Source organism: Rissa tridactyla, chromosome 2 (assembly GCF_028500815.1).
Source record: "Rissa tridactyla isolate bRisTri1 chromosome 2, bRisTri1.patW.cur.20221130, whole genome shotgun sequence".
In the NCBI taxonomy this organism is placed as follows: Eukaryota; Metazoa; Chordata; class Aves; order Charadriiformes; family Laridae; genus Rissa; species Rissa tridactyla.
This window is the reverse complement of record NC_071467.1, coordinates 140,454,919-140,482,392: the sequence shown is the minus strand read 5'-3', so window position 1 is coordinate 140,482,392 and position 27,474 is coordinate 140,454,919. Positions and strand designations below refer to the sequence as shown.

Below are 27,474 nucleotides of genomic sequence, written 5' to 3'. Positions count from 1 at the left end.
TGAGACAGGCTATACTCTCCATTAGAAAAACACACATAGGACAAAGTGGTGGCCAGAGATTTGGTCTGGCTGAGCTTCTGTCTAATTCTCCCATTAAGTTGGGTGTCCCCTTTTTTAGAACTGGAACCTTAAAACCTGTGAATTGAGAGACACATATGGCACCATGCTTCCACGTGCAGCCTGGATTCATCATCTTTCAATTACAATAAATCAGTTCTTCTGTCCATGGGAAATACTTATTTTCTTGGTCAAACTGTCCATAGATAATTTGCATTATAAGTCCCTTATGAGTTGGAACCATGTTTGAACCACCATTGGGGGGCCTCTGACATGTGGAATATCTTCTGCATCTCAGATCAGATGGGGATACCCACATGAGATTAAATGGGGAAGCAAAAAGCACAAGACTTGGTCTCTTGAACACAGGTTTTGTTCTAACTGACTCAGATGGAAAATAAGAAAAAAAATTATCTTAGCTCAGAGTCTGGAATTCAGTTCTGTAGATCATCATGTTATTCTGTTAGTTAGTGGAAACCAACTGTATTATTAGTCAGCCCCATATCATTTATATTACCATTTTGCAAGAGAAACGTTCCCTTATTCAATCCTGATTCAGTCATTTCTCTAGGTCTTCTGGGAGACAGGCCCAATTTTTCTTCCACAATAGATGAACTTATAACAGTCCAGCCCAGCAGCTAGAGATGAACACACACTTTATCATTACAGCTAGGTTGCCCATATACGACAAATGCAGTACTTTGAGTGTGTTTTCCCAATAAAACTCTATTTTCCTTTCCAAAGACTTTCTATAAAAACATGGTCTTAATAAATACTATGTGCTGCTGACTAATATACCTTTTGCCTTTCAATTTTTGGGCTCACAGAGCGAGATACAAGCAAGTGGAAACTCATTTCAGATGTGACTGTTGAGTAATTCATAGAATGGTTTAGGTTGGAAGGGACCTTAAAGATCGTCTAGTTCCAACCTCCCTGCCATGGGCAGGGACACCTCCCACTAGACCAGGTTGCTCAAAGGCCCATGCAGCCTGGCCTTGAACACTTCCAGGGATGGGGCATCCACAACTTCCCTGGGCAACTTGTTCCAGTGCCTCACCACCCTCATTGTGAAAAATTTCTTCCTAATATCTAATCTAAATCTATCCTCTTCCAGTCTGAAGTCGTTACCCCTCATCCTGTCGCTGTATGCCTTTGTAAAAAGCCCCTCTCCAGCTTTCTTTTAGACCCCCTCCAAATACTGAAAGGCCGCAATAAGGTCTTCCCGGAGCCTTCTCTTCTCCAGGCTGAACAACCCCAACTCTCTTAGTCTGTCCTCATAGGAGAGGTGCTCCAGTCCTCTGATCATCTTTGTGGCCCTCTTCTGGACCTGCTCCAGCAGGTCCATGTCCTTCTTGTGCTGAGGACTCCAAAGCTGGATGCGGTACTCCAGGTGGGGTCTCACCAGAGCAGAGTAGAGAAGCCAGATCAATAAATAGGTTTATGAAGCCATTTCTGAGGAACTTCTAAGAAATTCCACCTCAGGACTTCTGATAACATCAATAGAAATAGGTATGTGGAACACCTCTGGACAGCTAAAGAGCTGGCTGAACTTCAGCAGGTAGAACTTCAGATACCTCTTGTGCAAATTTGGTAAATTCTTGAAGCCAGGAACCGTAATGTTTTTCTGTCTTTCCTGGTATATTATACAGATTTAAGTGAGAAGATTACAAAGGAATTTATGAATTTTCTTTACCATTTTCTATGACTTTTTGTAATCTTACATAGGATCATTGAAATGATCCAGCTTTCACAGTGCGTTTCCTGAAAGCTGTCAGAACCTAGGGGCTTCAACTAAAGTTGTCTATCAGCCATGGCAGACAAAAATGGAAAAATCCACCAGCAATGCTGTTTTTTCCTAACTCCAACTAGCAAAACATTTGATTTCAGTCCTCAAATGTGAGGGATGATGTATTCTGTAAATGTTTATCTTAGCTGTTGTCACTAATGATCTTACTGTTATGAAATTCTTGCCCAATTTAAAGTCATACTAGGTTGTTGGCTCATTAATACAGTGTAGGTGGTAGTAAATTTCATAGTTCTACAATATGTTGTGCTACAAATACTGGGTCCAATTTTAGTTAATATGTATTAAGGGAAAAATTACTATCAGCCAAGTGGACTTGTTTACTGATTAATTCATGTAAACTGCCATGGCGTCTATCAAATCCTTTCTAAACAAAACAGTCCTACTGGCTTCTACTCTCTCCTCCTGTGGAATATTTCTTTTCTTCTACTTCTGTTATTTTTGCCCGTCTTTAGGTTTTTATATTTCTACTGGTCCATATTGGGAGCAGTACTGTTTAATATCTTCATCAATGACATAGACAGTGGGATCGAGTGCACCCTCAGCAAGTTTGCAGATGACACCAAGCTGAGTGGTGCGGTTGACGAGTTTGAGGGATGGGATGCCATCCAGAAGGACCTGGACATGCTCAAGAAGTGGGCCCATGTGAGCCTCATAAGGTTCAACAAGACCACATGCAGGTTCCTGCACCTGGGTTGGGGCAAGCCCCCAGTACCAATACAGGCTGGGGGATGAAGGGATTGAGAGCAGCCCTGACGAGAAGGACTGGGAGGTACTGGTGGATGAAAAGCTGGACATGAGTCGACAATGTGCACTTGCAGCCCAGAAAGCCAACCATATTCTGGGCTGCATCAAAAGCAGCGTGGCCAGCAGGTCGAGGGAGATGATTCTGGATGTCTGCTCCGCTCTGGTGAGATCCCACCTGGAGTACTGCATCGAAGTCTGGAGCCTTCAGCACACGAAAGACATGGACTTGTTGGAGTGGGTCCAGAGGAAGCCCACAGAAATGATCAGAGGGATGGAACACCTCTCCTATGAGGACAGGCTGAGAGTGTTGGGGCTGTTCAGCCTGGAGAAGAGAAGGCTCTGGGAAGATCTTATTTTGGCCTTTCAGTACTTAAAGGGGGCTTATAAGAAAGATGGGGACAAACTTTTTAGCAGGGCCTTTTGCAATAGGACAAGGGGTAATGGTTTTAAACTGAAAGAGGGTAGAGTTAGCCTAGATATGAGGAAGAATTTTTTTATGCTGAGGGTGGTGAAACACTGTAACAGGTTGCCCAGAGAGGTGGTAGGTGCCCCATCCCTGGAAATCTTCAAGGTCAGGTTGGATGGGTCTCTGAGCAACCTCATCTAGTTGAAGATGTGCCTGCTTATTGCAGAAGAGGTTAGACTAGATGACCTTTAAAGGTCCCTTCCAACCCAAACTATTCTATGATTCTGCTTCACCCAGTGATGTGCTGCCAGGGAGTCCCACAAATTTTTTCCTCTATAGCTCATCATACATCTCTTTACCACAAGGTTAGAAATGGCAAAGCAAGGAATAATGAGGGATCAGACAATTTGTTCATTTGTTTTCCTATGCAAGCAAAAAAATGTCTCAGAAGCAAAATCAAAGTGGAAGGGTGATATCATTTGCCAAAGGAATCCTCAATGCTTTCCTTGGGTAGTAAAGAATAAATCGACCATGCAGTTGATACTGCATGACATACAGAGTGCAGACTGGGAATGTCCTTGTAGGGACGAGTCGGGGATGTCCTTTTCCCCCACACTGGAGCATCACAAACTCTAGTGTAATCCACTGCATTCCAAAGGCAAAACCCAAGATTTTCAGAAGTACTTTACAAGGCCCTGTGGATGAGTCATCCCTGGTCGGGTTGGTTTGGCAGTATGCAGAGAGGGAATGAATTCCAGCAAAGACATGGAAATCACATTGACTCTCCCTCATTTTGGTGAAAGAATTTTAAGCAGTGGTTCACACTGCTTCTCTCAGCTACTGTTGGTCTGTGTTTAGGTGGGGGTGACAAAAACGAAAATAGTATGGCACGGTTATTGATGATATGACTCAACATGAGCTCAATCCTGTATTGATTTATGCATGGGGCTGGCCTTGCATGTGAACATTCCTGTGCCATTGATTGATAGAGTAGTGTCAATGATATTTCTCAGTCTTAGTCTCTTTCTTAGAAAGCGCTTAGATGTCTGTAATGTGTTTTTTTTTTCACTGAAGAAGTAAATAAAAATCTACATTACCCATTAATTATGAGGATTATTTGTAATGCAATGCCCATTGTTTATGTACTATTGGTCATCTCTGCCTGTGATGTTGTTTCCGTTTCCTGGTGGACTGATCTAAGCTTTTTAACCTAAAGTGACCTGAAGAAGTATCTGAAACTTTGCACTGGTTGAGTGAGGCAAAGGAGAACTCAGACTGTGTTTGCCCTAAAGTGGCTAGTCGAAGTCTGAGCTATTATACCCTTCCTTTCAGCAGGGCCTGTTAGCATGGGTGCAGCACTGCTCTATACCAGATCTCATAGCTTTTGGGTTAGAGCTGATCTACAGAGATGGAAGATACAAGGGAAAGAAATAATCAATGGGTCTAGTGGACTTTATGATATTGCAAACTATTTCCTTTCTTCTGGAACTAAACGGGGATTATTAAAGTCGGTTGAGGTATCTGGACCTCAGCTTCAAACATCCATCACTTTAAAGGAGGAGGGGTGGGGGGAAGACAGCTAAAGATATTAGTTTCATGCAAATAAACCAAATTGAATGTTACATTCTGATTTGGAGGACTCCACATTGTGTTTGGAAAGTCTGATGAATTCTGCTTTCCTTCACCCAGTCTAATCATAGCAGCAGCAAAAAAAAATACTATGTCGACTGTGTTTTGATTTATTATAGTTCATTTCTTGATCTATTAATTTCCTCTTTCTTAGCTATGTCTTTTCCAAATGTCTCAAAAGGGCAATGAGAAGTACAAATCTGACACTTAGAAGTAACTCCATTCAGCGTATTTTTAAGGAAGGAGAGCACATGTGAAGTAGCTTTTATTTGAGGAAGCAGTAACCATTTAAGAGTTCTTTCAAGAAGTCAGATCGACTTTTAATATAATCACAAAAAGATTTCAGCAGTATATCACTTTTAATAGCTGCAGCTATTTCTGTCCTTTTCCTAAAATGCCATGCAGTCGGATTTACTTGGTTGGTTCCATCTCTTTACTAAACTGTCAGTTTTCTGTGGGATATGGGACTTGTGTTTTCTATTTTAATTTCAAGAAAAGCTGTCCATGCTTGGAAAATATTGGTGGATTGGGTAGAGAAATCAACCACTCAGCCGCACCACAAAATGTTTCATTCTCCCCTAGCTTTTTTGTAGTGGCTTCTATACACTGTCATTAAGTTATGTGTTTGACCACTCTTCATTGCTTATCCTGGTGTGGTCTTTCCCTTTTCAACTGAATGGATGGAGTCAGAAATGCATATCTTAGAATTAGATGCACTGAGGTAAGGGAAGGGCTATATTTAGTGGCTGATATTGGCCGGAGTTGCCTTTTTTTTCCTGATTTGGTTCCTTTGTTGTTGTCTGCTCTTTCAAAATCAACATAAATTCCTTCAGATGTGCTTTTGGCTCCAGAAGTCTGCCTTCTAAAGGTGCTGAGCACCCAAATCCATGAGACTTGAGTGCGGAGCAGGCTGAGGTAACAGCATGAATGACTAATATCCTCCTTTTCCTCTTGTCCTTGAGTTTCCTTCACTGTGGAAGCCAAACCAGAGCTCAGTCCCAGAACTTTAAAAGAAACGAAGGACTACAACAAGTTTAATTGTCAAGAAAGTACGCTTGGAATACTTAAAAAATAATTTTCTTTGGTAATCATATGGGTGTGTTTCCACAAAGGCTTCCTCACTTTGTTGCTGCTATCTAAGTTTCAAGTAAGGATTCAGCTCTTCAGAGGCATAAAAGAAGTGACCCCTAAGCTCCCCCCAAGATTCCCAGAATTTCATAAGTAAAACCAATTGAAGAACCAGCAGCATATCCAGTCCCAGAGCTGACTTGTCTAGTTCCTCATTTTCTAGCGAGAGGGCGCTCCTGTGGTTGGTCTTTAAAGTGCTGCACATCTCAGAGAAGACATGTGGCTCTGAGCTCACTGCAAATTTTCTAAAAAAACCTCAACTTTGTAAAAGACTTTTTCATCAAAAAGTGTCCAGTTGTTAAAATAGAACTGGTCAACAGAAGGTAAGCATGGGTAACCACTGAAGCTTGGTGGACGGTGGGAGAACAAAAGACACTGGAGGAAGAGAAATTCAGACCACATGGAAGGAAAAGGCTTTTCCCCATGAGGAGAGTCAAGCATTGAAGCAGGTTGTGCAGGCAGATTGCACAGCCTCCATCATCGTCTTTTCAAGACAGGCTCGATGAAGCCCTAAGCAACCTCGTCTAATCATAGAACCATAGAATCATAGAATTGCCTAGGATGGAAGGGACCTTTCAGATCATCTGTTCCAACCATCAACCTAACTCTGACAAAAACCATCACTAAACCATATCTCTAAGCACTATGTCTACCCGTCTTTTAAATACCTCCAGCGATGGTGTCTCAACCACTTCCTGTTCCAATGGGCAGCCTGTTCCAATGCTTAATAACCCTTTCAGTGTAAAAACTTTTCCTAATATCCAGTCTAAACTTTCCCTGGCACAACTTGAGGCCATTTCCTCTTGTTCTGTCGCCTGTTACTTCAGAAAAAAGGCTGACCCCCACCTCGCTACAACCTCCTTTCAGGTAGTTGTAGAGAGTGATAAGCTTACAGATGGCCCTGCTTTGAACAGGAGGTTGGACTAGAGATCTGAGGTCTGTTCCAACCTGAATTGTCCTGAGATCCTATGATCCTGGACATGAATCAGATTCTGCCTGGTTTTGTAGCAGTTCTGTGGTAAGTGGACCTCTGAACATCTGCCTTTGAAGGTGCTGGGGCAGCTCCCATACAGGGAGTGCTCTGGTACCCAGGGACCCAAATTTTTTTCAGAATTTCTGTAACACATACCAAAATGTTGTAAAATGAATCAGGTAGGACTTCTTCATAGATACAGAGGTTGTTTTGTTTTCATTTCTGTTTCATTTCCTGCTGTGCCTCGTTGGTTGGTTGATCATTGTGGAACTGTGTAAAGCTCTTCTGTGCCTATTCTTCAGGTCACTTTGTTGCTGTTACTTTTGTGACTATGTGGTCATTTGTCACACTGCAATAATTCATGCAGATGTATAGGTGCACCGTTTTAAATTAAAAATTGGGATAATTTCCAACTGTGCTACTGGGGGTGGAGAACAGTTTCAGCTGTGGCTTGTGATAGAAGGACATACTTGTTCTGTTCTTATTTTAAAATTGTTTTCCTCTGTCCTGTTGTGTTTGTCCAGGCTGGAACATAGAAACACAGAGCACAGTTTGTGCTGTGAAGATTTCAGTAAACAAAAGACCATGTTTTGCCTCGTAGGTTTTGGGTTTAGATTCTTCCTCTATTCTCAGCTGATAACTGCTGTCTTTTTTTTTTTCTCCTCTTATTGGACTTTACACCACTTCTGCCTTTGGTGATTAAAAATAACTGTCATTTGGCCTAAGATTAGTGCTCCAATACTTGTGGAGAGATTGTGTGTGACTCAGTAGAAGTTACACCCACACATCCGAAGGCTGAATATAGTATTTGGAAAATGATTTTTGGTGCCTTAGGTGAGAGGAGAGAGTTGCCTGCAGCAGAGTTGTAGAAGGGGAGACCAAAGAGGACCAAATATTCAGGAGGCAAAATCTCCTGTCTCCTGGCTACTACTGAACTCAGAGGCGTCAATGGGGGAGGACAGAAAAGGCACTGAAAATGTGGAAATGTGTATTCTGTCTTGGGTGCTACAGTGTCTTACACAGTCCTGAAATCACCAGTATGAATTGCCCCAAGTGATCCTTTATTGCTGAAATGCCACAGCTATTTATGTGTCATCTGCTAGCATCTGCAGATCAAGAAAAAGTATGCCGTGCTTTTCACGTAGCCTTTCAGTCCTAAAATCTCTTAAAACTTACTTTATTTCCACACAAAATCGAGTCAAAATATTTTTTCCTAACAGGAGTGGGAGAAGGAAACCTTCTTCCAGGCAAGGCTGGAGAGAAACTACGCATCATTATTTAGACTGAAGGGATGTCAATTGGATCCACACATTGTATGCTTTCCCTTGGGCTTACCTGTATCTTTCCTAACCCTTAGAAAAGCTGACTTTGCCATGATGACTCGTATCTATTGCTCTCTTGTGCAGAACCCTGAAGAGCAATGCACCCATCAAAGCCAATGTGCACACTGTAATAGCAAAATTGTATGCCATACCCAGCAGTCTGTGAAATGACTGCTGATACAAAAGGTGGGTGCAGTTTCCCTGTTAGTAATTACCATCCTGAATTACTCCAGGACTGTGTTTATACATGCAAAGTCTGCTAGCAACAGAATGCTCCTTTGCTCAGAGCAATGCTTAACACAGATCATCTTCCTCATTTGAAACTGAGATTTCAATTATGAATCAAAGAATTAGGAAGTGACAGATTTCCTTGTGTTGGATAGAAAATTTTAGGCGGTTCCTGCTTCTAAGCCTTTTTTGGAGGGGGTAGATTATCATACACTTAAATGATATGCTGTCACTACTAGCAGTAGCATTTTGCTTTTTGTAGGTGTTAAAATAGTGATTTGTAATGAATCTGTACTTAAAGGTGCTGTTTCTCTTCTTAAAGTTCACATATTCTTCTTTTCAGAACAAATATAAAGAATATGTTGGCCACTCAATACGGCAGGCATTCTTTTTGGGTGTTTTTAAATTTCTTTGTTTCACCGATAACTTACATTGTACCTTTATGAATTACTGGCATCTAATATGCAATATGCAAATAATGCAATTTGGAGAAAACCTAACCTTTGAATTTCTGGAGTTAGACATGCAGTATTTTTAAACTTTAGCTAGCTAAGGAAAAAAAAAGATCTCAGTCAAAAACTATATTTCATAAGAGAAAATTATAGTGATATTGATGGTTTGCCAAAACCTCAAGCAGTGACAAAATCCACAGAGTGTCCTGAAAAAGATGCCTTTGCAAAACCATTCCTTTGCAGATGGCTTAGATTATTGATACTTATAAACACATGACATTATTCGTCCGACTCAGAATTTTGAAAAACTCTGTTGATAAAAAATGCAGATTTGTCAAACTATCCCAAAATCGCAGAGAAAAAAATTGCCAAATCCCGCAATTGTTCTTGAGGGTGTTTTATAGGTTAGTAGTTGTTGATTTGGTTACGTTTCAACATGACCTAGTATAAAATAGTTTAAGAAAAAGGGAAGAAGGAAGGGAAAAAAGACCATAACTTTCCTTTGTTGATGTGAACATTACGTTTTCAATTTTTTTTTTTTGTATATCTGAAACTCCCAGTGCTAAAAGGGTTTCGGGTGAATATGAAATGCAGGATCAGATGTGAAATCAATAAGTCATTGGGATCCTTCCACAGAATTGTTTTCCATAAAGGATATAAAATACCACGCAATTCCCTAGCCACACTGCAAATGATGGATAAACAGCCATAGGCATGACTTTTCTGTTTGGGTTATGGAACCGTTCTCAGTGCAAACGACTTGCAATGGAGAGTACATTTGGTCCAAATTCGAGAAAATTATTTTCACCTCATGAGTTTTCTCTCTGTGGGAGCTCTATGTGAGGAGTGAAGCCTCTTTCTGTGTCACCTGGCACAAAATATAAACCAGTTACTCTTCTAAAGTGCTGTAAAAGGCCCCAGAAAGCAAGGAATCCATCATTACAGCCCAGGATACAACTGTCCTCTGCCTTAGGTCTAAAATCAACAGTTTTCCGCCCCCTGCCCCCACAGCTGGATGACTGACAAGCACTTCCCTGAAAAGAACTTTTGTATACGGGCAACATTGATTTAATGATGATTAACACTCCCTGCTTCCCACAAAGGGAAAGCAGAAGCACGTGCTGACTGGCTGAGATACTGATACTATCCTTGGAAGACGCTTCCCATGTGGGGCAGAGGGTCTTCTGGGAAGTGGCAAAAAGGGGAGTCTCTGTCAGCTCACTTAGAGACTGCCCAGGAATTCTTACTGTACGAGCACTACTCTGCATAATGATATCATATTTGCTGTCACTGTAATGATGATTATAAAAAGTGAGCCTTTGTTAGTAATAAGTGCCCATATGAAGTCATTCGTAGTGTTTTGCAAAAATTTCATGATCCATTATATAATCATAATAACAGAATACAAATGATCACAAATACCATAGATTTAACTTTCACAAAGCAGATCTTTCTCATGAAATTTTATTAAAACAGGATTGTCTATATCATGAAAAGTACAGAGAAGAAAAGTTAAAGTACATTTATTTTAGTGTAAGATGACAAGCAAATGTCCTACATACAAAAAGCGATACACTTTTAAAAACTTGTCATATTGAAGAGATCAGAGTGTTTTCATTATCTCTACAACAAAATGCGCCAGGGTACATTAGGATCTATGATTAATTCATTTCGATTGCTCTTATAAAAACATTTAGTATTTTTGTAGCTAAGATAAATATCAATTCCACTTCAGTTCCATATTGATCATGAACATACACTGAATCATCAGTCTTTTCATGTGGAGAAGAACATGCTTAACATTTGCTATCTCATGTTTACATCTGTAAATAAATAGACTAAGATCAATTTTAACTGAGTTAATAATGTACAGGAGTCGTGCAGAATTGCTGTTTGCCATGAGCTGTCTGGGGTAAATCCATTCTTCCTGGCAGGATAGTGATGCTTTATAAAATGCCCCATCACTGGTGAGAGTGGATGACCCAGGTGAGCTGTTTTTGAGCAAGATGTGGTCCTCTGTTACTCCAGGGGTCAGAAAATGGAAGCTGGCATAACTATGCTGATTTATTGTAGCTAAGACTTTGACCCAGAGACTGGAAAAACACTTATCTCATTCCTTCCTCCCTTCCAAGACTACTCATGGGAAAAATAGCAGAAACCAAACTGCAGAACCTTGCAGGTGAGGAAAGTGGGATGTGAAATTTCAGGAAACTAAGGTTTGTCTGGAGAAAGGGGGATTAAAAATCCCCCTGTAATGGGAAGTATTCCTGCATGGCCTTAGCTACTCCATAACGCTCTATGGGTGCAGAGCCAGGCTACTTGTATCAGAATTTGTACAGTCATTTACTGTAGGAGACATGAACAGTGCAAAGGCAACTCGTGTTCTTGCCCTCATTCTTAATACAGACTTGCCTGTGTTATCTTCTGCATTTCCACTAGATGATAGCTGTTTATCTGTGCCTTTCACTCTCTCAATCCTTGTATCTATGTGCAATGTTTAATTAATTTTCAATTATTTCCAATGATGTAGTGACACTATTTATAAATGATACATCAGTGAAAGTGATGGATTTGGGCAAATATAATAGCCTGTCAGTCTTCACTAGAAGCTACAATTAAATCAAAAAGATAAGAAAAGATTACTGTAATTATTTTGACAGTGAACTGATAGAAGTTTGCCCAAATGACACAGACTACGCAGTACAAAATGCCAATAGCTTAGAAACAAGTAAAATAAGATATACCATTGTCCCTTTGCTCCCATAGGACTTCCTGGAGAAGTCACCTCATAGCCTTAATCTGAAAAATCAAGTGACTTATCTCCAAGATCAGGCAAAGCTCCATTCAGTCGAAATCCTTGATAAGTAAAGAGGGGTCCAGCAAGCAGAGATTCGTTCAGTTCTGGGCTCCCCAGTGCAAGAGAGACTTGGACATACTGGAGCAAGTCCAGCAAAGGGCCTCTAAGATGATTTAAGGACTGTATCATCTCTCATATGAGGAGAGGCTGAGAGGGCTGGGGCTGCTCAGCCTAGAGAAGTCTCAGGGGGATCTTCTCAATGTGTACCACTATCTGATGGGGGAGGAAAGAGGATGGAGCCAGGCTGTTCTACGCGGCACCCAGTGACAGGACAAGAGGCAATGGGCAAAATTAGAAATACAGGAAATTGCATTCAAACATAAGAAAAAACTCTTTTAATGTGAGGGTGATTGAGCACTGGCACAGGTTCCTCAGAGAGGTCATGGGGTCTCCATCCATGGAGATACTCAAAACCCAACTGGACACAGTCCTGAGCAATCTGCTCCAGCTGACCCAGCTCTGAGCAATGGGTTAGACTAGATAATCTCCAGAGGTGCTTTCCAATCTTGGCAATTCAGTGGGTCTGTCTCTGACACTTCATGCTCCGTTTCCTTTCCCTGCAATTCTGAGGTTATGCAGAAGGCAGCTGGGCCATGACTGTCTCTGATTCTACAGAGTCTTCCCAGTATCAGCTGAACATGAGGGCCTCCTTCCTTCCTCTCTGAAAGGAGATCACTATTTCGCAGAAGTCCTACATCAAGAAAGCCTGTTAAGGCAATTTGCTTGGCTGTGAGAATGGCTCTTGAGTCACTGAAGTCATGAGGGACTTGGAAGAATTACCTACAATTAAGTTCATGGACAAACATCCTTCTGAGAAAAGATAAGTTCTTTCCTCAGCTGGGGTCTTAGGTGTTCTTGGTCTGATATGTTCAGTCTTCTGACTCTGCTTGGGTTCTCATGGCCTGTGCGTTTATTAGTGGGGTTTGGATTGAGCACCACACTTGAGATTTATCTGCAACTCCTCTATAAGCAGCTGTGACCCCTATGCCCAACTTCACAGGCTGAGTTGTAGATAATTGTTCTTGCAGCATCTGTACTGGCTTCTAATTCATCTCTGGCTTCATATCGTTTGACTGATTAAACGCATGGTTTGGGGAACTGCTGCCATAGAAACCACCAAGCTACCACCACAGCTCAAGAACTCGTGTTTCTATTCCTGTTCTCCAAGTCTGGAATTTGCTATCTCTGTGTACTCTGTAAAGTCCAACTCTGATATTTCCAGAATGTGACATCATCTGGTTTGGTTTCTCTGTGAGGAAAAGAGTCCAGGACCAGGATGCCAGGCAAGCCTAGCCCATACCTCACTCTCCGGGGGATCTCTTCTGCTTTTGCATAGTGCTAACTGGGGACCACCCTGGATAGGAACTCTCAGCCTCGCTCCTGAGGGCATGTTGTGGTTCCAGCAGAAAGCAGACTCTGCCAGGAGAAGAGATGTGCAGCAACAAGAAGCTTATGTCCTTATCCCACTGGCTGGGGTGCTTTGTGAGCATGGGGCTGAGCTGACAAGACTATATCTGTATTTTATATTAGATAATACCAAAGAATATACAGAAGTAATTCAGAAAATGAGACCAGAACTCCTGGACTTGTCCGTCCCAGCCAGGGTCCCCAGGCATTTGCTAGATAGAAGTGGCTTCACCTTCACAGATGCATTTGCCTGGAGTTGCCTGACTTAGAGAGGGCTTTGGTTTGCGTGATGTTTTGCGTATGTGCTTCTCAAGTCCTATCTTTCATTTTGCAGTGCTTAAAATATTCCCCCCTGCTCCCCCAAACCTGTAGGAATGCAGAGATATGATGATGACTAGATTGACCAAAACAAGCTATACTGAATTCTTCCTCTTTTTTTTTACTATGGACTCTAATCTTGTTATCTCTATTCTGCCATCCTTACGCATGGATAATAATGCATGCAGATGTAAACAGTGCTTTAAGGCCATGCCGATGGAGATGCCTTTTGAAAACCTGTCTTATATGAAATACTCTGCCTTTTTCAGGACCTTCTGGCACTGAATGCTGCAATCTCTGCCCTGCTTGCCAAAATGAATGCTAAAGAGAATGAAAAAGGAGTAGGCAAGCAACAGTTTTCATTCTTTATTATATTATCAGCATGTACTTACAGTAGATTTAATATATACGCAGCAGACTATGCACAGGGCTTAGTGCATAGCATTAGGGCTATTTGCCACAGCAATTCTTGGTGTCTTAGTTAAACCATCCCTAAAATTCTGCAAAGACTGCCTTCTTAAGCATATTTCTTTAGAGTCTGTAGGGAATGGAGAATTAGGCATTTCAATAGAGCTGAAAAGTTAAATGTAAAATCTCTTCAGTTATCGTCCCTTCATGAATTACTGCAGACAGTTCGTTGTAACTTATCTTACTGATTTTCTGAGCCCAGATGAAGCCCAAACACAACTAAGCTAACATGCAGATTGCATGACCACTTCCACAGGAGGGTGGTCACACTACAGCAAGATGGAAGTCATGGTTTGGTTGAGGTTTGAGTTATTTGGGATAACTATCTGTGTTAGACAGCCATTTAATATTAGAAGTCCAGTCCAATAAGCCCTTTCTGCCAAAAAAAAAAAAAAAAAGAAAAAAAAAAGAGAGGTGACAATTGCAACCTGACATTACTTACTGTCGAAAGGAAAACTGTATACATTCTCCATAGGAAACAGTGCACAAACTGAAAATAGAGGACTTGCATTTGCCCTGAATTAGCAATGAAATACAGTTGGGAACTGATTATTGCTGAATCTGAATTTTGACTTCTGGCAGACCGAAACTGTTAAGACATTAATTTATGTTCTGATGATGTTGAGCTAGATTTATAAATGTGTTTAGCTGCCTCAAAATGAAGAGAAAGGCAGGCAATGGGATTTGCCAATGCATTTTGCAGCACCTAAATACCTTTGTCTCACCAACGAGCCAGTCTGTGGATGGACACCTTTTGTGTTTGAGATGCTTTTTAAAACAGAAGTCAAAGTGACTAAATGTAAATGTGTGCAGAAAGTTAAAGAGGTTTCATCACTAGAAAATTATTCAGGCTGCAATCCACCAAATATTTTAACTTTTAAAATCTCTTGGAATTTCCCTCTGTGTGAAAATGGCAACCACTAGTTAACAGAGTCAAAAGTGTCAGTAGAAACATGCTGGGCAACTTCTGTTTTGTCATGTCCCATGTAGGTAATTACTTATTTCTAAAGGATTTCCGATAGTGGGTAGGAATGTTCTGCCACCAGCCCCGTATTTTCAGAAAGCAAGCAAACACTCCAGTGTAAGGACCACTTCTTATTTAATGGCATTTCTGACCTGTGTGCCAGGTAAATTTTTTATGTAATGTTATTATTTGGTCGATCCTAGAGGCCTCAACCAGACAGATGCCTTTGAAAGAAATTTGGTACAAACCCATTGTAACAAAGCAGTCTTTGTCCCAAAGAACTTGCAGCTGCAGTTGTGGGTGGTGGCAGGCAGTGACACCATTACCCATGCCCTGAGATGGCTATGTGTATAGCAGCTCTTTGGCTAATGGAAGCCTTTGGCTAATAACTGTGCCCTGCTGTGTGCAAGCAGAGTGCTAGAGCACCATTGCCCAATCTAACACCTACTATCTGCTCCAAATTCTGGCCAGCCTGAGGTATGAGCAGGGATGGCAGAAGGTCTCCGTGCTTCACCTGCAGACACAAGCCCTAAAGCTCCAGGTCTGCAAGGGTGGTGCAGACCCCTCACCTCAGGCTTGTGAATAATTTTGTCAAAACAATTAAGAGTGCTCTTGTGTAACTGTTAGAGTATCATGACCTAAATAAAACAGACAAACCAAGGAAGTGCTAGCTTCTCCAACACGCAGGCACACGGACATTAAGGCTCTGACCCTGCAATTTGATAAACAGCCAGGTCCTAATCAGAGAAAACGGATGAGTTTGGGAACTTGGCATGTAAGCTGTTGGATGGAAAGAAAACTTGATTTGATGTGCTCTTGTTATGAAATTGTTCCTTATTTCTCCAGGTTTTAATTTTCTCATCCTCAGTCTAACAAAAAAAGTAGGATATTCAGCAAAAATTGTATTCCTAGGCTTGCACTTATGTGTAGTAATTCAGGATTACCAAATTGATTTGTTGTTGCAGTTGTGGATAAAGGCAGTCAGGATCTCCCCATATTGCATTTGAGAAGTATCGTGTTTATCTGCTTTTGCAATACAGCAAGCAGTTTTGCTGCTTTTCTGACTCATCACACCACCACCAAACTAATAATATTGGCAAATGCACCTTCCAAAAGGGCTGAAGTGCAGATTCCCTTTTGGCAAGGCAGCTTGTGGACTTTCTTCTGATTATTTTATTCTTGTAGTTAAACAGGCTGAACCTGCACTTACCGAGAGGAAAGTAGAAAGCTTCAGATTTTTGCCCTGCTTGAAATGAAGGCATGAGGCTGGATATTGCCTTTCTGCAGACTTGGGCAGAGCACTCTGATTCTGCTGCAACACTCCGATGTCAGCATTGAGGTTAGATGTCAGAGTTACCTACCCTGTAAATTCAGCTAAGAGCGAGCTGTGTTTCCTGACATACTCTTTTTCCTTCTTTTTAAGGACTTAGTACTTTTTCAATAAAAATAAATTTAATTTGTGGCTACATTTCAGCTCCATTGGTTTGATGGTATAAGTGGAGCAATACCAGCTTTGGATTTAGAGCAGTCGTGTGGCTGAGTCTCTCTGTGCAGCTTTCATGTGGTCGGGTGAGACATTCTTAGAATCCCCAAACATTTTTGAAGATCCTAAACTGGAGACATTCACAATTCTTCCCTCCCTTTCTACCATTAATCTTTCATGTTTTAACAAGCACTGAAGTTAATACAGCCTACACTCTTTCCTGTCACACTGGGCCCCCCTCCCTCCTTTCTTTCTCTTGAATAAAGCAATCTGTTCTTTCCAGTCCATACTCTTGTAAATCAAAGGGATAGATGTCGACACACACCATAACCAAGTATAAACTTCCTTTTTTTAATTAAACAGGATTCTGCCATTTGGTTTGAAGAAGTGTTTGTTTGGTTTTATTTTTTTTTTTTAATACGTGAAGGATGTCAACTGCTTTTATTTTATTTTTAGTAGAAGACGAATGGTACCACAAATAATCTCTAGCACAAAATATTTTAAATGCTATTTCGTAGTTGAATAGGAAGAGAGTTGGGGGGAGCAATACAGAAGTCTTGGCATTTAAAGCTATTAGAACTAAGGGTTAACCTCTTTGGTAAAGGTTTCCATACATGTAAATCATGTTTTAGGTACCTTTTGAAATTTAATTGGGAAAAACAGTTGTAATTCTGTTGCTATCCTCTGTGCCGTTTGCTTATTACTATTAATTATATGAAGACATTTACATAAAACACAGAAATATCCAGATTTATAACAGATGATACTAAAAATAAGCAGGACTCTTGGAAGGAACATAGTCTCTATTTCAGCGTATAAATCCAGATATCTCAGTAGCCAGGGCAAAGTCACCCTAGAATTTCCTCATTCAAGGTATCTCACACCTTCTTTTGTGGTGCAAAAAAGATGTAATCGGGCACTAAACCAGACAAACCAGTGTTCAAATCTGATACCGCTGCTTTCCATGCTGATGTTCAGTCCTTGTTCTGGCAGGAAAAAAGGGCTTAATTTAGTAACTCAGTTGCTGTTTTGTTTCTAGACAATGATTTTCATCCACGTTTGCAGTTGAGGTACATCATCCATATCTGTTCTGGGCCACATCTTAGTGTGTGTAGCAATGCAAGCATGAGGAGATGGTCTCCTGATTGCCTGGCCAGAAGAAAGTAAGGAAGCTCTCAGAGGGACTGGGTTGCTTAGATTCTTTAAACACTGCTCTTAATGAGCAGGAATGAGAGCAAAAGGTTATGAGTAAATTGTACGTGTACTTTTGGCCTTTGTCTTTATTTATGTATGCCTCAGGAGGGCAGGCACAAGTGATCAGAGAACCAGTCCCTATTCTTCAGTTCCTATGGATAAAAGACTATGAGTTTGGCACCTTTTCGTGGTTCTAGCTAAGCGGCAGTACCATAGCTTTGTCTCTCTGCTCTCAGTCCCTCTGAACCAATTCCCTCAAGCATGGAAAAGGATCTGCCTCTTCATCTCAGCTGCAGTTAATTTTATTGCCCGTTGTTGTCTGTGTTAGACTGACCTATAGTAGCGTGCCCCAGACCATAGTGCTTCTTCACATGTGTTTGCTCAGCAAGAAAATCTACCCAGGAGTTTCCTGAGTGCCTGCTGCAATCTAACCTGGTATTTTGGAGCCTAGAAATGCCTGTGAACTCCTCGGATCGCTTCTTCCCACTGACAAAGTATTGTTTTGAGATCCATCTGGTGTAAAGTGTAGGCATATGGCACCAGTATGGCAGCACTGCCTACGGGGGTGGTTTCCTGCAGAAGAGGTCTCGCTGAACGCAGTAGTCGTTGCCTATTGAAAGTCATTATTGTTTAGCACCCAGGTCTTTGTGAACTTGTTCAACTGGTGGCTGGGCAGAGTGCCATCCGCATCTACGGACATGAGCACAGACAGCTGAGTCTCTGGGGCCTCACACACATCAGATGTGGGTACTGAGGTCAGGCTTCTCAGTAAGGAGAATCTAAATGACTGTCTGTCCCGAGCATGTGCATCTGTGGTTGAAGGGATACGCCACCATTAATCCAAATCTGGGCCGGATTAAGCTGCTAAAATGAAAACCAGCTCTGCCAGCCACTTGAAGAGGGCTCGGGGCCTGTTGGAGTGGCGTGCATCAGCGGGGAGGGAGGAGGAGGCGGCGGCGGCTGAGCACTCGCCCCCCCCGTATCGCCTGAGATGGGCCAGCAGCTCCCAGTACAGGGGCTGGGGGTGCTGCCCTCCGCCCTGCCACTGCAGGCCTCTCCAAGGGGCCAGGCCTCTTCATTGCCGTGACAAGAGCACAGACATTGCATGCTTTGTTCCTTAGTTACATTTTCAGAGTGGTTCTTGCAACATCCAGGAGCAGGATTGCCCATTCGCTGGACACAAGTCCCTGGTTTACCAGCCTTGGGCCCAGCCCTCCCTTTGGCCTGGGCTGTGCTCCCCACCTGGAACAAATAGAGGCTCGGTGGCTCATCTGAGAGCCCTTAGGGAGGTGCTCACCCCCATGGACAGGCAGAGGTTGTGAGGCAGGAACACCATCAGAAAGCCATCGCCAAGACACAGGAGCAGAAAATCAGGGGGGAAGATCACAAAGCCAGAAGTACCCGCAACACTTCAGTGGGGTTGCTGAGAAAGCTAAGGAGAGATGGAGAAAGCTAAATCCAGTAGACTGTATTTGCATGGAGGGAGAAAGCACCAGAGCATTAAGCTGAAGTGACTAATGAAATGATTCAATGCACAGAGCAATTCAGAGAAATGAAGGTGACCAAAGACTGGGGTTTGCCTGTCTCTTGCAGGTCCCGACAACTTGCAGACACAGATGCTCTGCCAGCACCCATAAAAAGATAACGCTGGGAACCTCCTATTCTAAATGCCGCTTTTGTACTGTAGACACTAAACTCCCTGTGGAATTGCCTTCTGCCGTGATCCCTCTTACATTTCTTTATGCACTGTTGCCATACCCTACGAAACTACCTGCTTCTGTCCTCTGCAATGGGTAACTAAGCACCTACAGCATATAAAATATGCCTAACTGAAAAACTGGGAAGCTTTACTGTCGTTATTGGAAAGTGCTGTGAGATTTCCCTAGAAAGGTGGGGTAGACGTGCGAAGAGGGATACGCTGTTATTTTAAGACGTGACCATGCGCTGGTTCCTCCCCCTTTGAAGTCAGTGGCAAAACTGTTTTAGAGGAGCAAGACTGCTTGAATCGGCAAACGAGAGGCAGCCTGGAGGCAGAAGAGGCTCACAGGGAATGGTTTCTGCTGCTCTCCTTGAGCACAGAGCCGTTCAGACAGACTGGAGACCTGTCTGCCGCTCTCTCCCATTAAGGCTAAGAAATGAATGCTTTTAAAGTTGTTAAATGAATGGGCTGGATCTTACAGCCCTTATTCATCTGAGTACTGCCATTAACTTTAAGAAAATAATCACTATATTAAGTGCTATGGAGTGGAGTCCTTAAATTGTTAAATTCTAATTTTTGACGGAAGTTTTTCCTTGGTAGAAAAATACTATTGACATGATTAAAAGGATGTGAACATTTCATTGGTTGAAGAACGCAAGTTACTTCAGAGCGATACGTAAAACTAGAAGCAGCGCAGAGGGCTTAAGTCCGTGTCATGTCTGTAGGTTATTTTTGAACTTTATGAAAAACACACTTTAGCAGTTTATATCTGGACCATTCAACTGTATTCTGGGATTCTGAATTCAAAAACACGCTAACCATGAAAACACAACATTTAAAAATACACTGTCCACTTGGCTTCTTTGCCCTGCTTCAGAGCCTCCCAAGTTTGTTTCGGACAAACTGAGAACTTTGTTGTGGAATGACTGTTTGAATTGGGGTTTCTTAAAATACATGTGGAGCCTTGTAGCTGCTGTGGGGTGTATACAGTGGTGGAGCCGTACTATTTTAAAATCATCTGGCTATTTCACTTCATGTAAGAATATCTGTCAGCTTAGTTTTAAGGAATGAGAGGGGTTGATTAAAACAACTCACGAAGCCATTAAACAAAGAGATAAAATGTAGAACATGTGCTGTAGGGTCGGTTTAATTATAATGTATGGGGGATCTGTGGAAACCGGATGGCAGCTGCTTTGTAGCTGAGTTTTAAGCCCCTCTTAGCAGTACCGAAGCCCTGTTACTCAGAGGTGGGTTTTCTTATCTGTAAAGCTAATAGGTCCTTTGGAAATGGTGTTTCGAAGCTATCTTTTGTTGCTACGACTGACCGTAGTGTAATTACTATGTTCAAGCGCTTAAAAAGATATGGGCTAAAGTAGGCAATTACGTATACTAATCATCTAGTCATTAGATGCTAGACTATATAACATCAGAGAAACGTATCCAAAAGCTTTAGTCGAGAAGGTAAGAGTTCAAAGCCATGAGAATCCAGAGAGAATGGGGAAGAAAGAAGGTAGTGGCAGCATATTTCATTGCTTTGGTGATCTTCTTAGGTGGAAAAAAACAGTATTGAATTTACTGATGTATGCTATGTCTACTAAGTTAATTTAGCATATAATCTGTCTCTAAACAATACATATCAGGCACCCACATGAATTCAGTAAAATCTATTTAAAATTCACATTTTTATTTATTCTTATTAACCTAGTTATAGACATGAAGAGCTAGCATAATTATTTCTAGCCCTATCAGGAGGGGGTTTAACTCTTTGGTGTAGGAGTTCAAACCAGTCTGTAGCTACTAGAAATCAGGATGAGGAGCAGTAAGGACAGAAAACAACACATCTGCCCACATGAGAGTTTTTACAACTCCATCCACTCCTGCCAGAGACAGGGTCGTCTGTAGGTAGACATTAGGTCTAGTTCAGCTTGGCACCTCCTGTGTTCCCAATTCAACAAAGTTTACTTAAATGTCTGCAATGCTTTTTATGCAACTGAAATAAGGTAATTTAGTGAACCCTTTGTAAAAGGGGTTCACACATAGGAACATCGCCACTTCAAAATATCCAGTCATTAAACTATAATAAAGATTTGTTACCAAAACTCATTGGAAACAGCCAGAAAATGAATTTTTAAGAATGCAGCCACTAACACTCAATTCAACTTTCTGCCTGTAATTGCTGCAGCAGTTCAAGTCTTGCTCTGTGGCTTGTAAGCATCACAAAAACTGTCCATGAAAAAATGACATTTGCTTCTGTTTGCAAACTTTCTTTATTAGTATGTGAATTCTCAGGAAATTATGTGAATGCTGTAACTTTTGCTTTCCAATTTGCATAAAACAAAGACATAACACCCAAGACCAATTACAGAAAAATGGGAAATAATTCTTTAGGAAGAGGATGGAGGACTTGAAGGAGTTAGAGCTTGTTGCTCTTGGCTGTAGCTTGTTGGCACATGAAGGTTCTGGGGACTGTTCCCTTGAGGACTTCAGATGTTGTATGTTATTTTAAAGAGAAAAATAGTAGTTGGGATAGATACCCATCTCCATCCTGGCTTGTGGGACACGCTACCAGATAGCCAGAGTAACCGTTACACCAGTCTGACTCCTCAGCATCCCCAGCTAGAGAAAATGTACAAAGGCAACCCAACTGTCATTAAAAAGAGGAAAAACCCATTTCTGCTCAGTGTAAGGGAAAGTGTGATTCCCTCTGCTGTTAGAAGAAAGAGGACCTCTCTGTAGCAGAGAAACCAGTCATTGACCCAACAATGAGACATGGCTTGTCAGCTGATGCTCTCAAGGCAACGCACCTTGAGGTGAACCTTGGAAGGTCTCTCGCAAACTCACCTGAAATTGTTTGAGAGTTAAAAGCTAGAGGAGCAATAAAGGAAGAGCTCTTCTCCCTGATGGGAAATCATGGGCCAGGATGCCAACCTCTTTTGGGTTGGCATCTGGTTACTTGAAGTTCTCACTTTTGGAAATGGAATTAAGCATTTTCCCATCTGAGAACCTGAAAGGTTATCTCAGGTTTTTAGCACCATGCTAAGACTCATCCTGTGGTGCATATTTTCCCTAGGACCAATGGAACTATACATTTTAGGGTCAAAATTAGCTCTTTGCATGCGTCCTATTGGCTTCAGCAGAATTACTGGTGTGCAAGCAATATGAATACAGCTCATACAGTGATTTCTAAAATACAAAATGTTAATTACAATATGTTTCCTTAAGGAGATAATTGAAGATGACTGACCATGTAACCCCTCTCTTCTTCTCTACCTGTTTTACTCCAGTCCTCTGTGATGTCTGTCTGTTTTGCTCGCTTTCACCCAAACCTGGTCGTTGGTGGAACGTACTCTGGCCAAATTGTCTTGTGGGATAATCGCAGTCACAGGCGCACTCCAGTTCAGAGAACCCCCTTATCTGCTGCTGCTCACACGGTAAGGATAAAAATCATCTCCTTATTCCCTCAGAGGAAAGGTTCAGCAGGGAAGATGACCTGTCTAGTTGTGTCTACGGTACTGATTGCTACTCAGATGAAAACATAAGTGTGGCCCTTGAAGGGAAAGAAATAGGTGAGAGAGAGTTACAACCACCTCCTGTAAGTGCTTTACCATCACACTTTGTCCAGTCAAGTCAGGAGATTATCCTCCTTTCCAAGGAAGAGGGCAGGATTAATTACAACTCTTGAGTGAGGCACCTTTGTGCCAGCACAGAGGCACTGTGACACTTGCTCTCCATTGTGTGTAAAGAAAGCCAGGTCACAATGGTGACTGTGTGTCTGTCAGTCCAGCATAGCAGGCAATTTGAATCATTTATTGTTGTCTTGTTGTACACAAGTTTCTCTTTTGAAACAGATTAGGCACCTACGGTGGTCTCGGTGGAGTCCTGTAAGTAGACACTGGTGCCCTTGAAGAGCATGGGGCAGTGTGCTTCCGTTTTCCAACAGAGCAATATGTAAATGCCTGTCGTGGTCTCCTACTTCTGACAGGGCCACAGGGCAGAGCTTCCACAGTGAGAGGAAGTTTGTTTCAATAGAATGATGTGGAAGAGCATTTTGCTGACACACACAGACACCTGCAGATATAGTGGCAGTGCCACAGGGCTCTGGCAATGTCCGGGCAGAGCAGTAGCACAAAACGCCTGAGAGTGAAGAGTTTCTCTGTGATACAGAGATGATGTCTGTGGTAGAAGATTCTCTTACGTTGCAAAGTACTCATGTTGTGCTGGAGGAAGAGACAAGCCTGGATTGCCCGCTGAAGTGTCCTTGAGGACTGTGCTATGGCGCTGACTTCCAGTCCATCCTGCACTAAGATGTTGTGCATTCTTGAGCTCTCCTCTTCCAGAGTTTGGGCTCAGGCGGACTCTCCATAAGAGATGGAAGATGTACTCTGTGGATGGTAAACATATCTCATCTTGGGAGTGGGCTTGGGACCATTCCTGAGTGGGAAGCGGAAAAGAAAATGCAGGCTGAAAGGAGAAAAATGTAATAGTATGATATGAGAATGCAGAAAAATGCTGATTTCCTGAAAGGAAAGAAACCGAACTACACAGAGCACTCTGAGAGGTAAGATAAACATCTTGTTCTAGCAGAGCAAGGATCAGACAAAGTGATAGGTCTTTTGCACCTCCAGCTTTTACAACTCTGTGATTCTTATCTTTGGAATTTGCAGATCAAGGTTCAGCTTTTAGTTGACTGTGACAACATAATCCCTGGAGTTAAAAGACAACTCTGGAAGCCATGCCGTATGAATTAATACAAAAGAATCAGCATGGGGCCAGTATTATGATGGCAAATCTCTTATATTAAAAAATGACAGGTGTGCACAGACATGCTTAGTGGGCCAGGCAGTACAAATATTGTTCCCTAAATTTCCGCTATCATGAACGTTGATGTAATAATCTAATGATCTGTGCCATAGGTTGCAACTTCAACATTGCTTTTCATTTCCCTAGTGGTTTTGCTCATTTTGTCACCAGCAATGTTGTTCAATCTGCATGAAAAAAAGCCAGTCTCTCCTGGAAGTGCAATTTAGAGATGTAGCGGACCAGAAAACTAGTGGCAAGAAGCTGACTATCATTGAAAATTGAACAACTGGGACTCAAAATCTAGTGGAAAAAAAAAGATTAATGGGAAGTAATTTGTTTACACTCAAAAAAAACGTTTAAGACAAAATTGTACCTCCTGGAATTATATATTAAACTAGTTTTATTATTGCAATAGAACAATAAGTGATGTTTTGCTTTTGACAAATATAAATAAATGACTTTCGGTTGTGGATGGTCACTTTATGTGCTGTCACGGATTGGTATAAATAAGTGTTTACACAGTCTAACATGAGGAAGTATGATGTTTTTAAGAAGTGATCAGATTTTACAATAAAAGAGTGCTTACTTTATGTTCATATACAGGAATCACTTACATAAACTGTAAACGAAGTCTTCATTGCAAAAGGCTGGCTTGAATCCTAGCTGCCAAGGGAAAAAAAAAAAAGATTAAATTAAGACAACTCTACTGTAGCAATGTTACTTTATGTACTGCTAGATACGTGAGTTGAACAGTCATTTTTTAATTTGAACTTATGCCATATGTGAAAAAAGGATTTTTCTCTTTTCTTTCTCTTGCTTTGTTTATTTGAAACAGATAGAGTGTGTTGTTATCACTGACTTAAACCTTCCTGAAGTTTAGTATCACTGATTGCCGCCCGGATTCACCAGGAAAGAGAATTCTACCCACAGCTTACTCACTAATTTCCTTTCACACCCACCACACATCTGCACTTGGGACAACAGGAAATTTTAATTAAGACAAAACCCTTTTGCATGATGATTTCATTTCCAAAATAAATAAAAGCAAGCTGGCAGCGACCCTTTGAAAGGAAGGAGCCTGGTTAGACTTTCTGTTACATACATTTGGTTGTCTTTTTCATCCATTTTTCCTTACGTTTTTTCATTTCGGCCGTGAGTTTTATTGTGCATGAAATTGATGGCTGGTAACCCTGATTAAAGCCAGACCTGGCACACTGAGGTGCTGCTGGAACGACGCGGCTCACTCTTTCCCTTCCCCCTACGTATCCTAGATATGCCACGGCTTGCTTTAGCTTCCTCCCACCCCCTCTGTACCTGTCCATTTGGACTACTGGAGGTCAAACACCCGTTAAAAAATAGGACTGTACTTATTTCACACATTCGTATGTACTAATCATGTTTAGCACTGTGGTCGTTAGCTCACCTCCGAGCAGGAAGAAGGTCCATTCTATGAGAGTAATAGCATAAGAAACATCTGAGGGACAAATTTGGGTTCATTTGATGATCTGGGGGAAACCACGTGCCTGACAACCTTGAAAAAAAAGAGAAAAGTCAGCATCAGAATGGACTTTGCGACTTACTGGTGTGTACAGGAGGCCTCCGAGCACAAGGTACCATTTCAGCAGCAATTGCTGAGTCCATTTTCGGTGTGTGCACACGCGCACTGTGCATTCAGATGCTGCCCTTTTGCCCTTGAGGGGGGGCATTTACTGAGCCCGCCCAGGTACCGAACCTGAGAGCTAGCCAGTGCTCTGAAGATTTCTGCCTTTCCCTGCCGACTGGGTAGGTGACTGGATCTTAAAGCAGTCTAAAATAAGTGGTAGTTCTGCCATTCCTTTCAGCAGGAGCAAATGCTAGGTTTCTAACCATACATGGAGTTGGCTTAGAAGCTCTATAGGGGTCTCTTGTAAGTTTGGTCCTATTTTTCTTAAAGTAAGGAAAGTATTAGTGAAAAGCACCTTTTTTTCCTGGAGACACGGGTCTTCTATTCATCAGCAAAAGAGGCGTACAAATACAATTTTTCTTTGCTTGACTTGTGTATATGGCTTACCCTTAATTCAGCAGTATCATTTGTACTGGTCAAAGGAAATTAAATCTTATTGTTCAGTCTGACTGATTTTTCACTCTGGAGATTGCTGAATGTGAACCATCCCTCATATGTCACCATCAGATATCAGATGACACTTCAGGCTCAAAATGTTACCAGGTTCCTTGGAAAAGGAAAAGGCCAAGTTTCATTATTGCATACTAAGTGGAACTCAGCCTCCATGGAATGACTATACTATGGTGAACCAGGTGTAACACCCCAAATTTAGTCACTCCACACTTAGAATGACAGATCTAAAAGGGTATATTGGCCAGTGCTGGAGAACACTGACGGACTTGTTCACGTTTTTCTACTGGAGTACATTTGCAAATATTTAGCATGCAAGCCAAATTCTGGAAAAGTTCGAGTTTTATGCAGCTGTTTTCTTGAATAAAGTTTTCATTTTGATTCCATTTGGACTATTTGCCTCTTTCTGCTGGTTATTTTCAGTGTCAAAAGCCATCAGTAGAATGATACATGTCCCCGTGGGTGAAATCTCATCCACATAATTCAGTATTTTCACAGCATTACTCAGCTGGGTTGTTTTATTATGAGGAAAATGAAACTTTGAAAACATTTCCACATCCATAATGTACCTCTTAAAATTTAAATTAAAAAAAATATCACAAAACAATTCCTATCTGGCAAAAGCCGAGTCCTGTATTTTCCAGGCATTATGTGACTACTTAATCATTCTTTAAAATAACATTAGGAAAAGGTATTAGGAATTTGTGAAGATGTCAGAATGGCTCTCTGATTTCCAGTGTTAATGTGTTTTCAGCATCCTGTCTATTGTGTGAATGTAGTTGGAACCCAGAACGCGCACAATCTCATTACCGTCTCTACGGATGGCAAAATGTGCTCCTGGAGCCTGGACATGCTCTCAACTCCACAGGTGGGTTTGTTTTCACCTATACAGGAGAAAAAGCACCTTCGGTAAAGCAAGATACCTGCTTAATGGAACGTAGCTCCTAAAAGCCAAACCCTCACGTCCTATACAAACTAAAACCCATGGATGCACTTGAAAGAGTACAGCTCGCTTCCAGCAGTCTCTGCTAAGAGCCAAAACCCATTTCCTTTACCACAAATCATGTAATTATTGTAATACGTTAATACATAGGTCAGTTTCAAGTGAAAATGAAATAATACATTTTAAAGCACGGTAATTACAGAAGTCGCCTGTGGTATAAATTGTACTTACTCTACAGCATTGTTTAACAAATATGGACTAGATTGCACTGCTGCTGAACACACCCTAGGCACTACGGGTTTCCAAGGCACACAGTCAGAAAGCTTACTTTGCTGCCTGCCTTCAGTAGCCAAAGAAAAAAAACAATGCAGATCAAAAGTTTTAGGACTAATTTCCCCCACTCTGGACTGTTTGCTACTATTGTCTCTCTAACCCCCCTCATCCTCTTCTTTGTATCAGTAAATGAAAGGAAATCCAGGCAA

At 41.6% G+C, this 27,474-nt stretch overlaps 1 protein-coding gene across 6 annotated transcripts in view; it reads left to right on the top strand.

The window, feature by feature from the left end:
* DYNC1I1 (dynein cytoplasmic 1 intermediate chain 1) overlaps positions 1-27,474 on the top strand; it is a 196,223-nt gene that overhangs the window by 122,098 nt on the left and 46,651 nt on the right. For all 6 annotated transcript variants that reach the window (XM_054192741.1, XM_054192742.1, XM_054192744.1 and 3 more), the window contains 2 exons: positions 22,421-22,567; positions 26,804-26,917. In XM_054192741.1, coding sequence (XP_054048716.1) covers positions 22,421-22,567; positions 26,804-26,917 — 261 coding nt within the window. The remainder of the gene's footprint in view (positions 1-22,420; positions 22,568-26,803; positions 26,918-27,474) is intronic.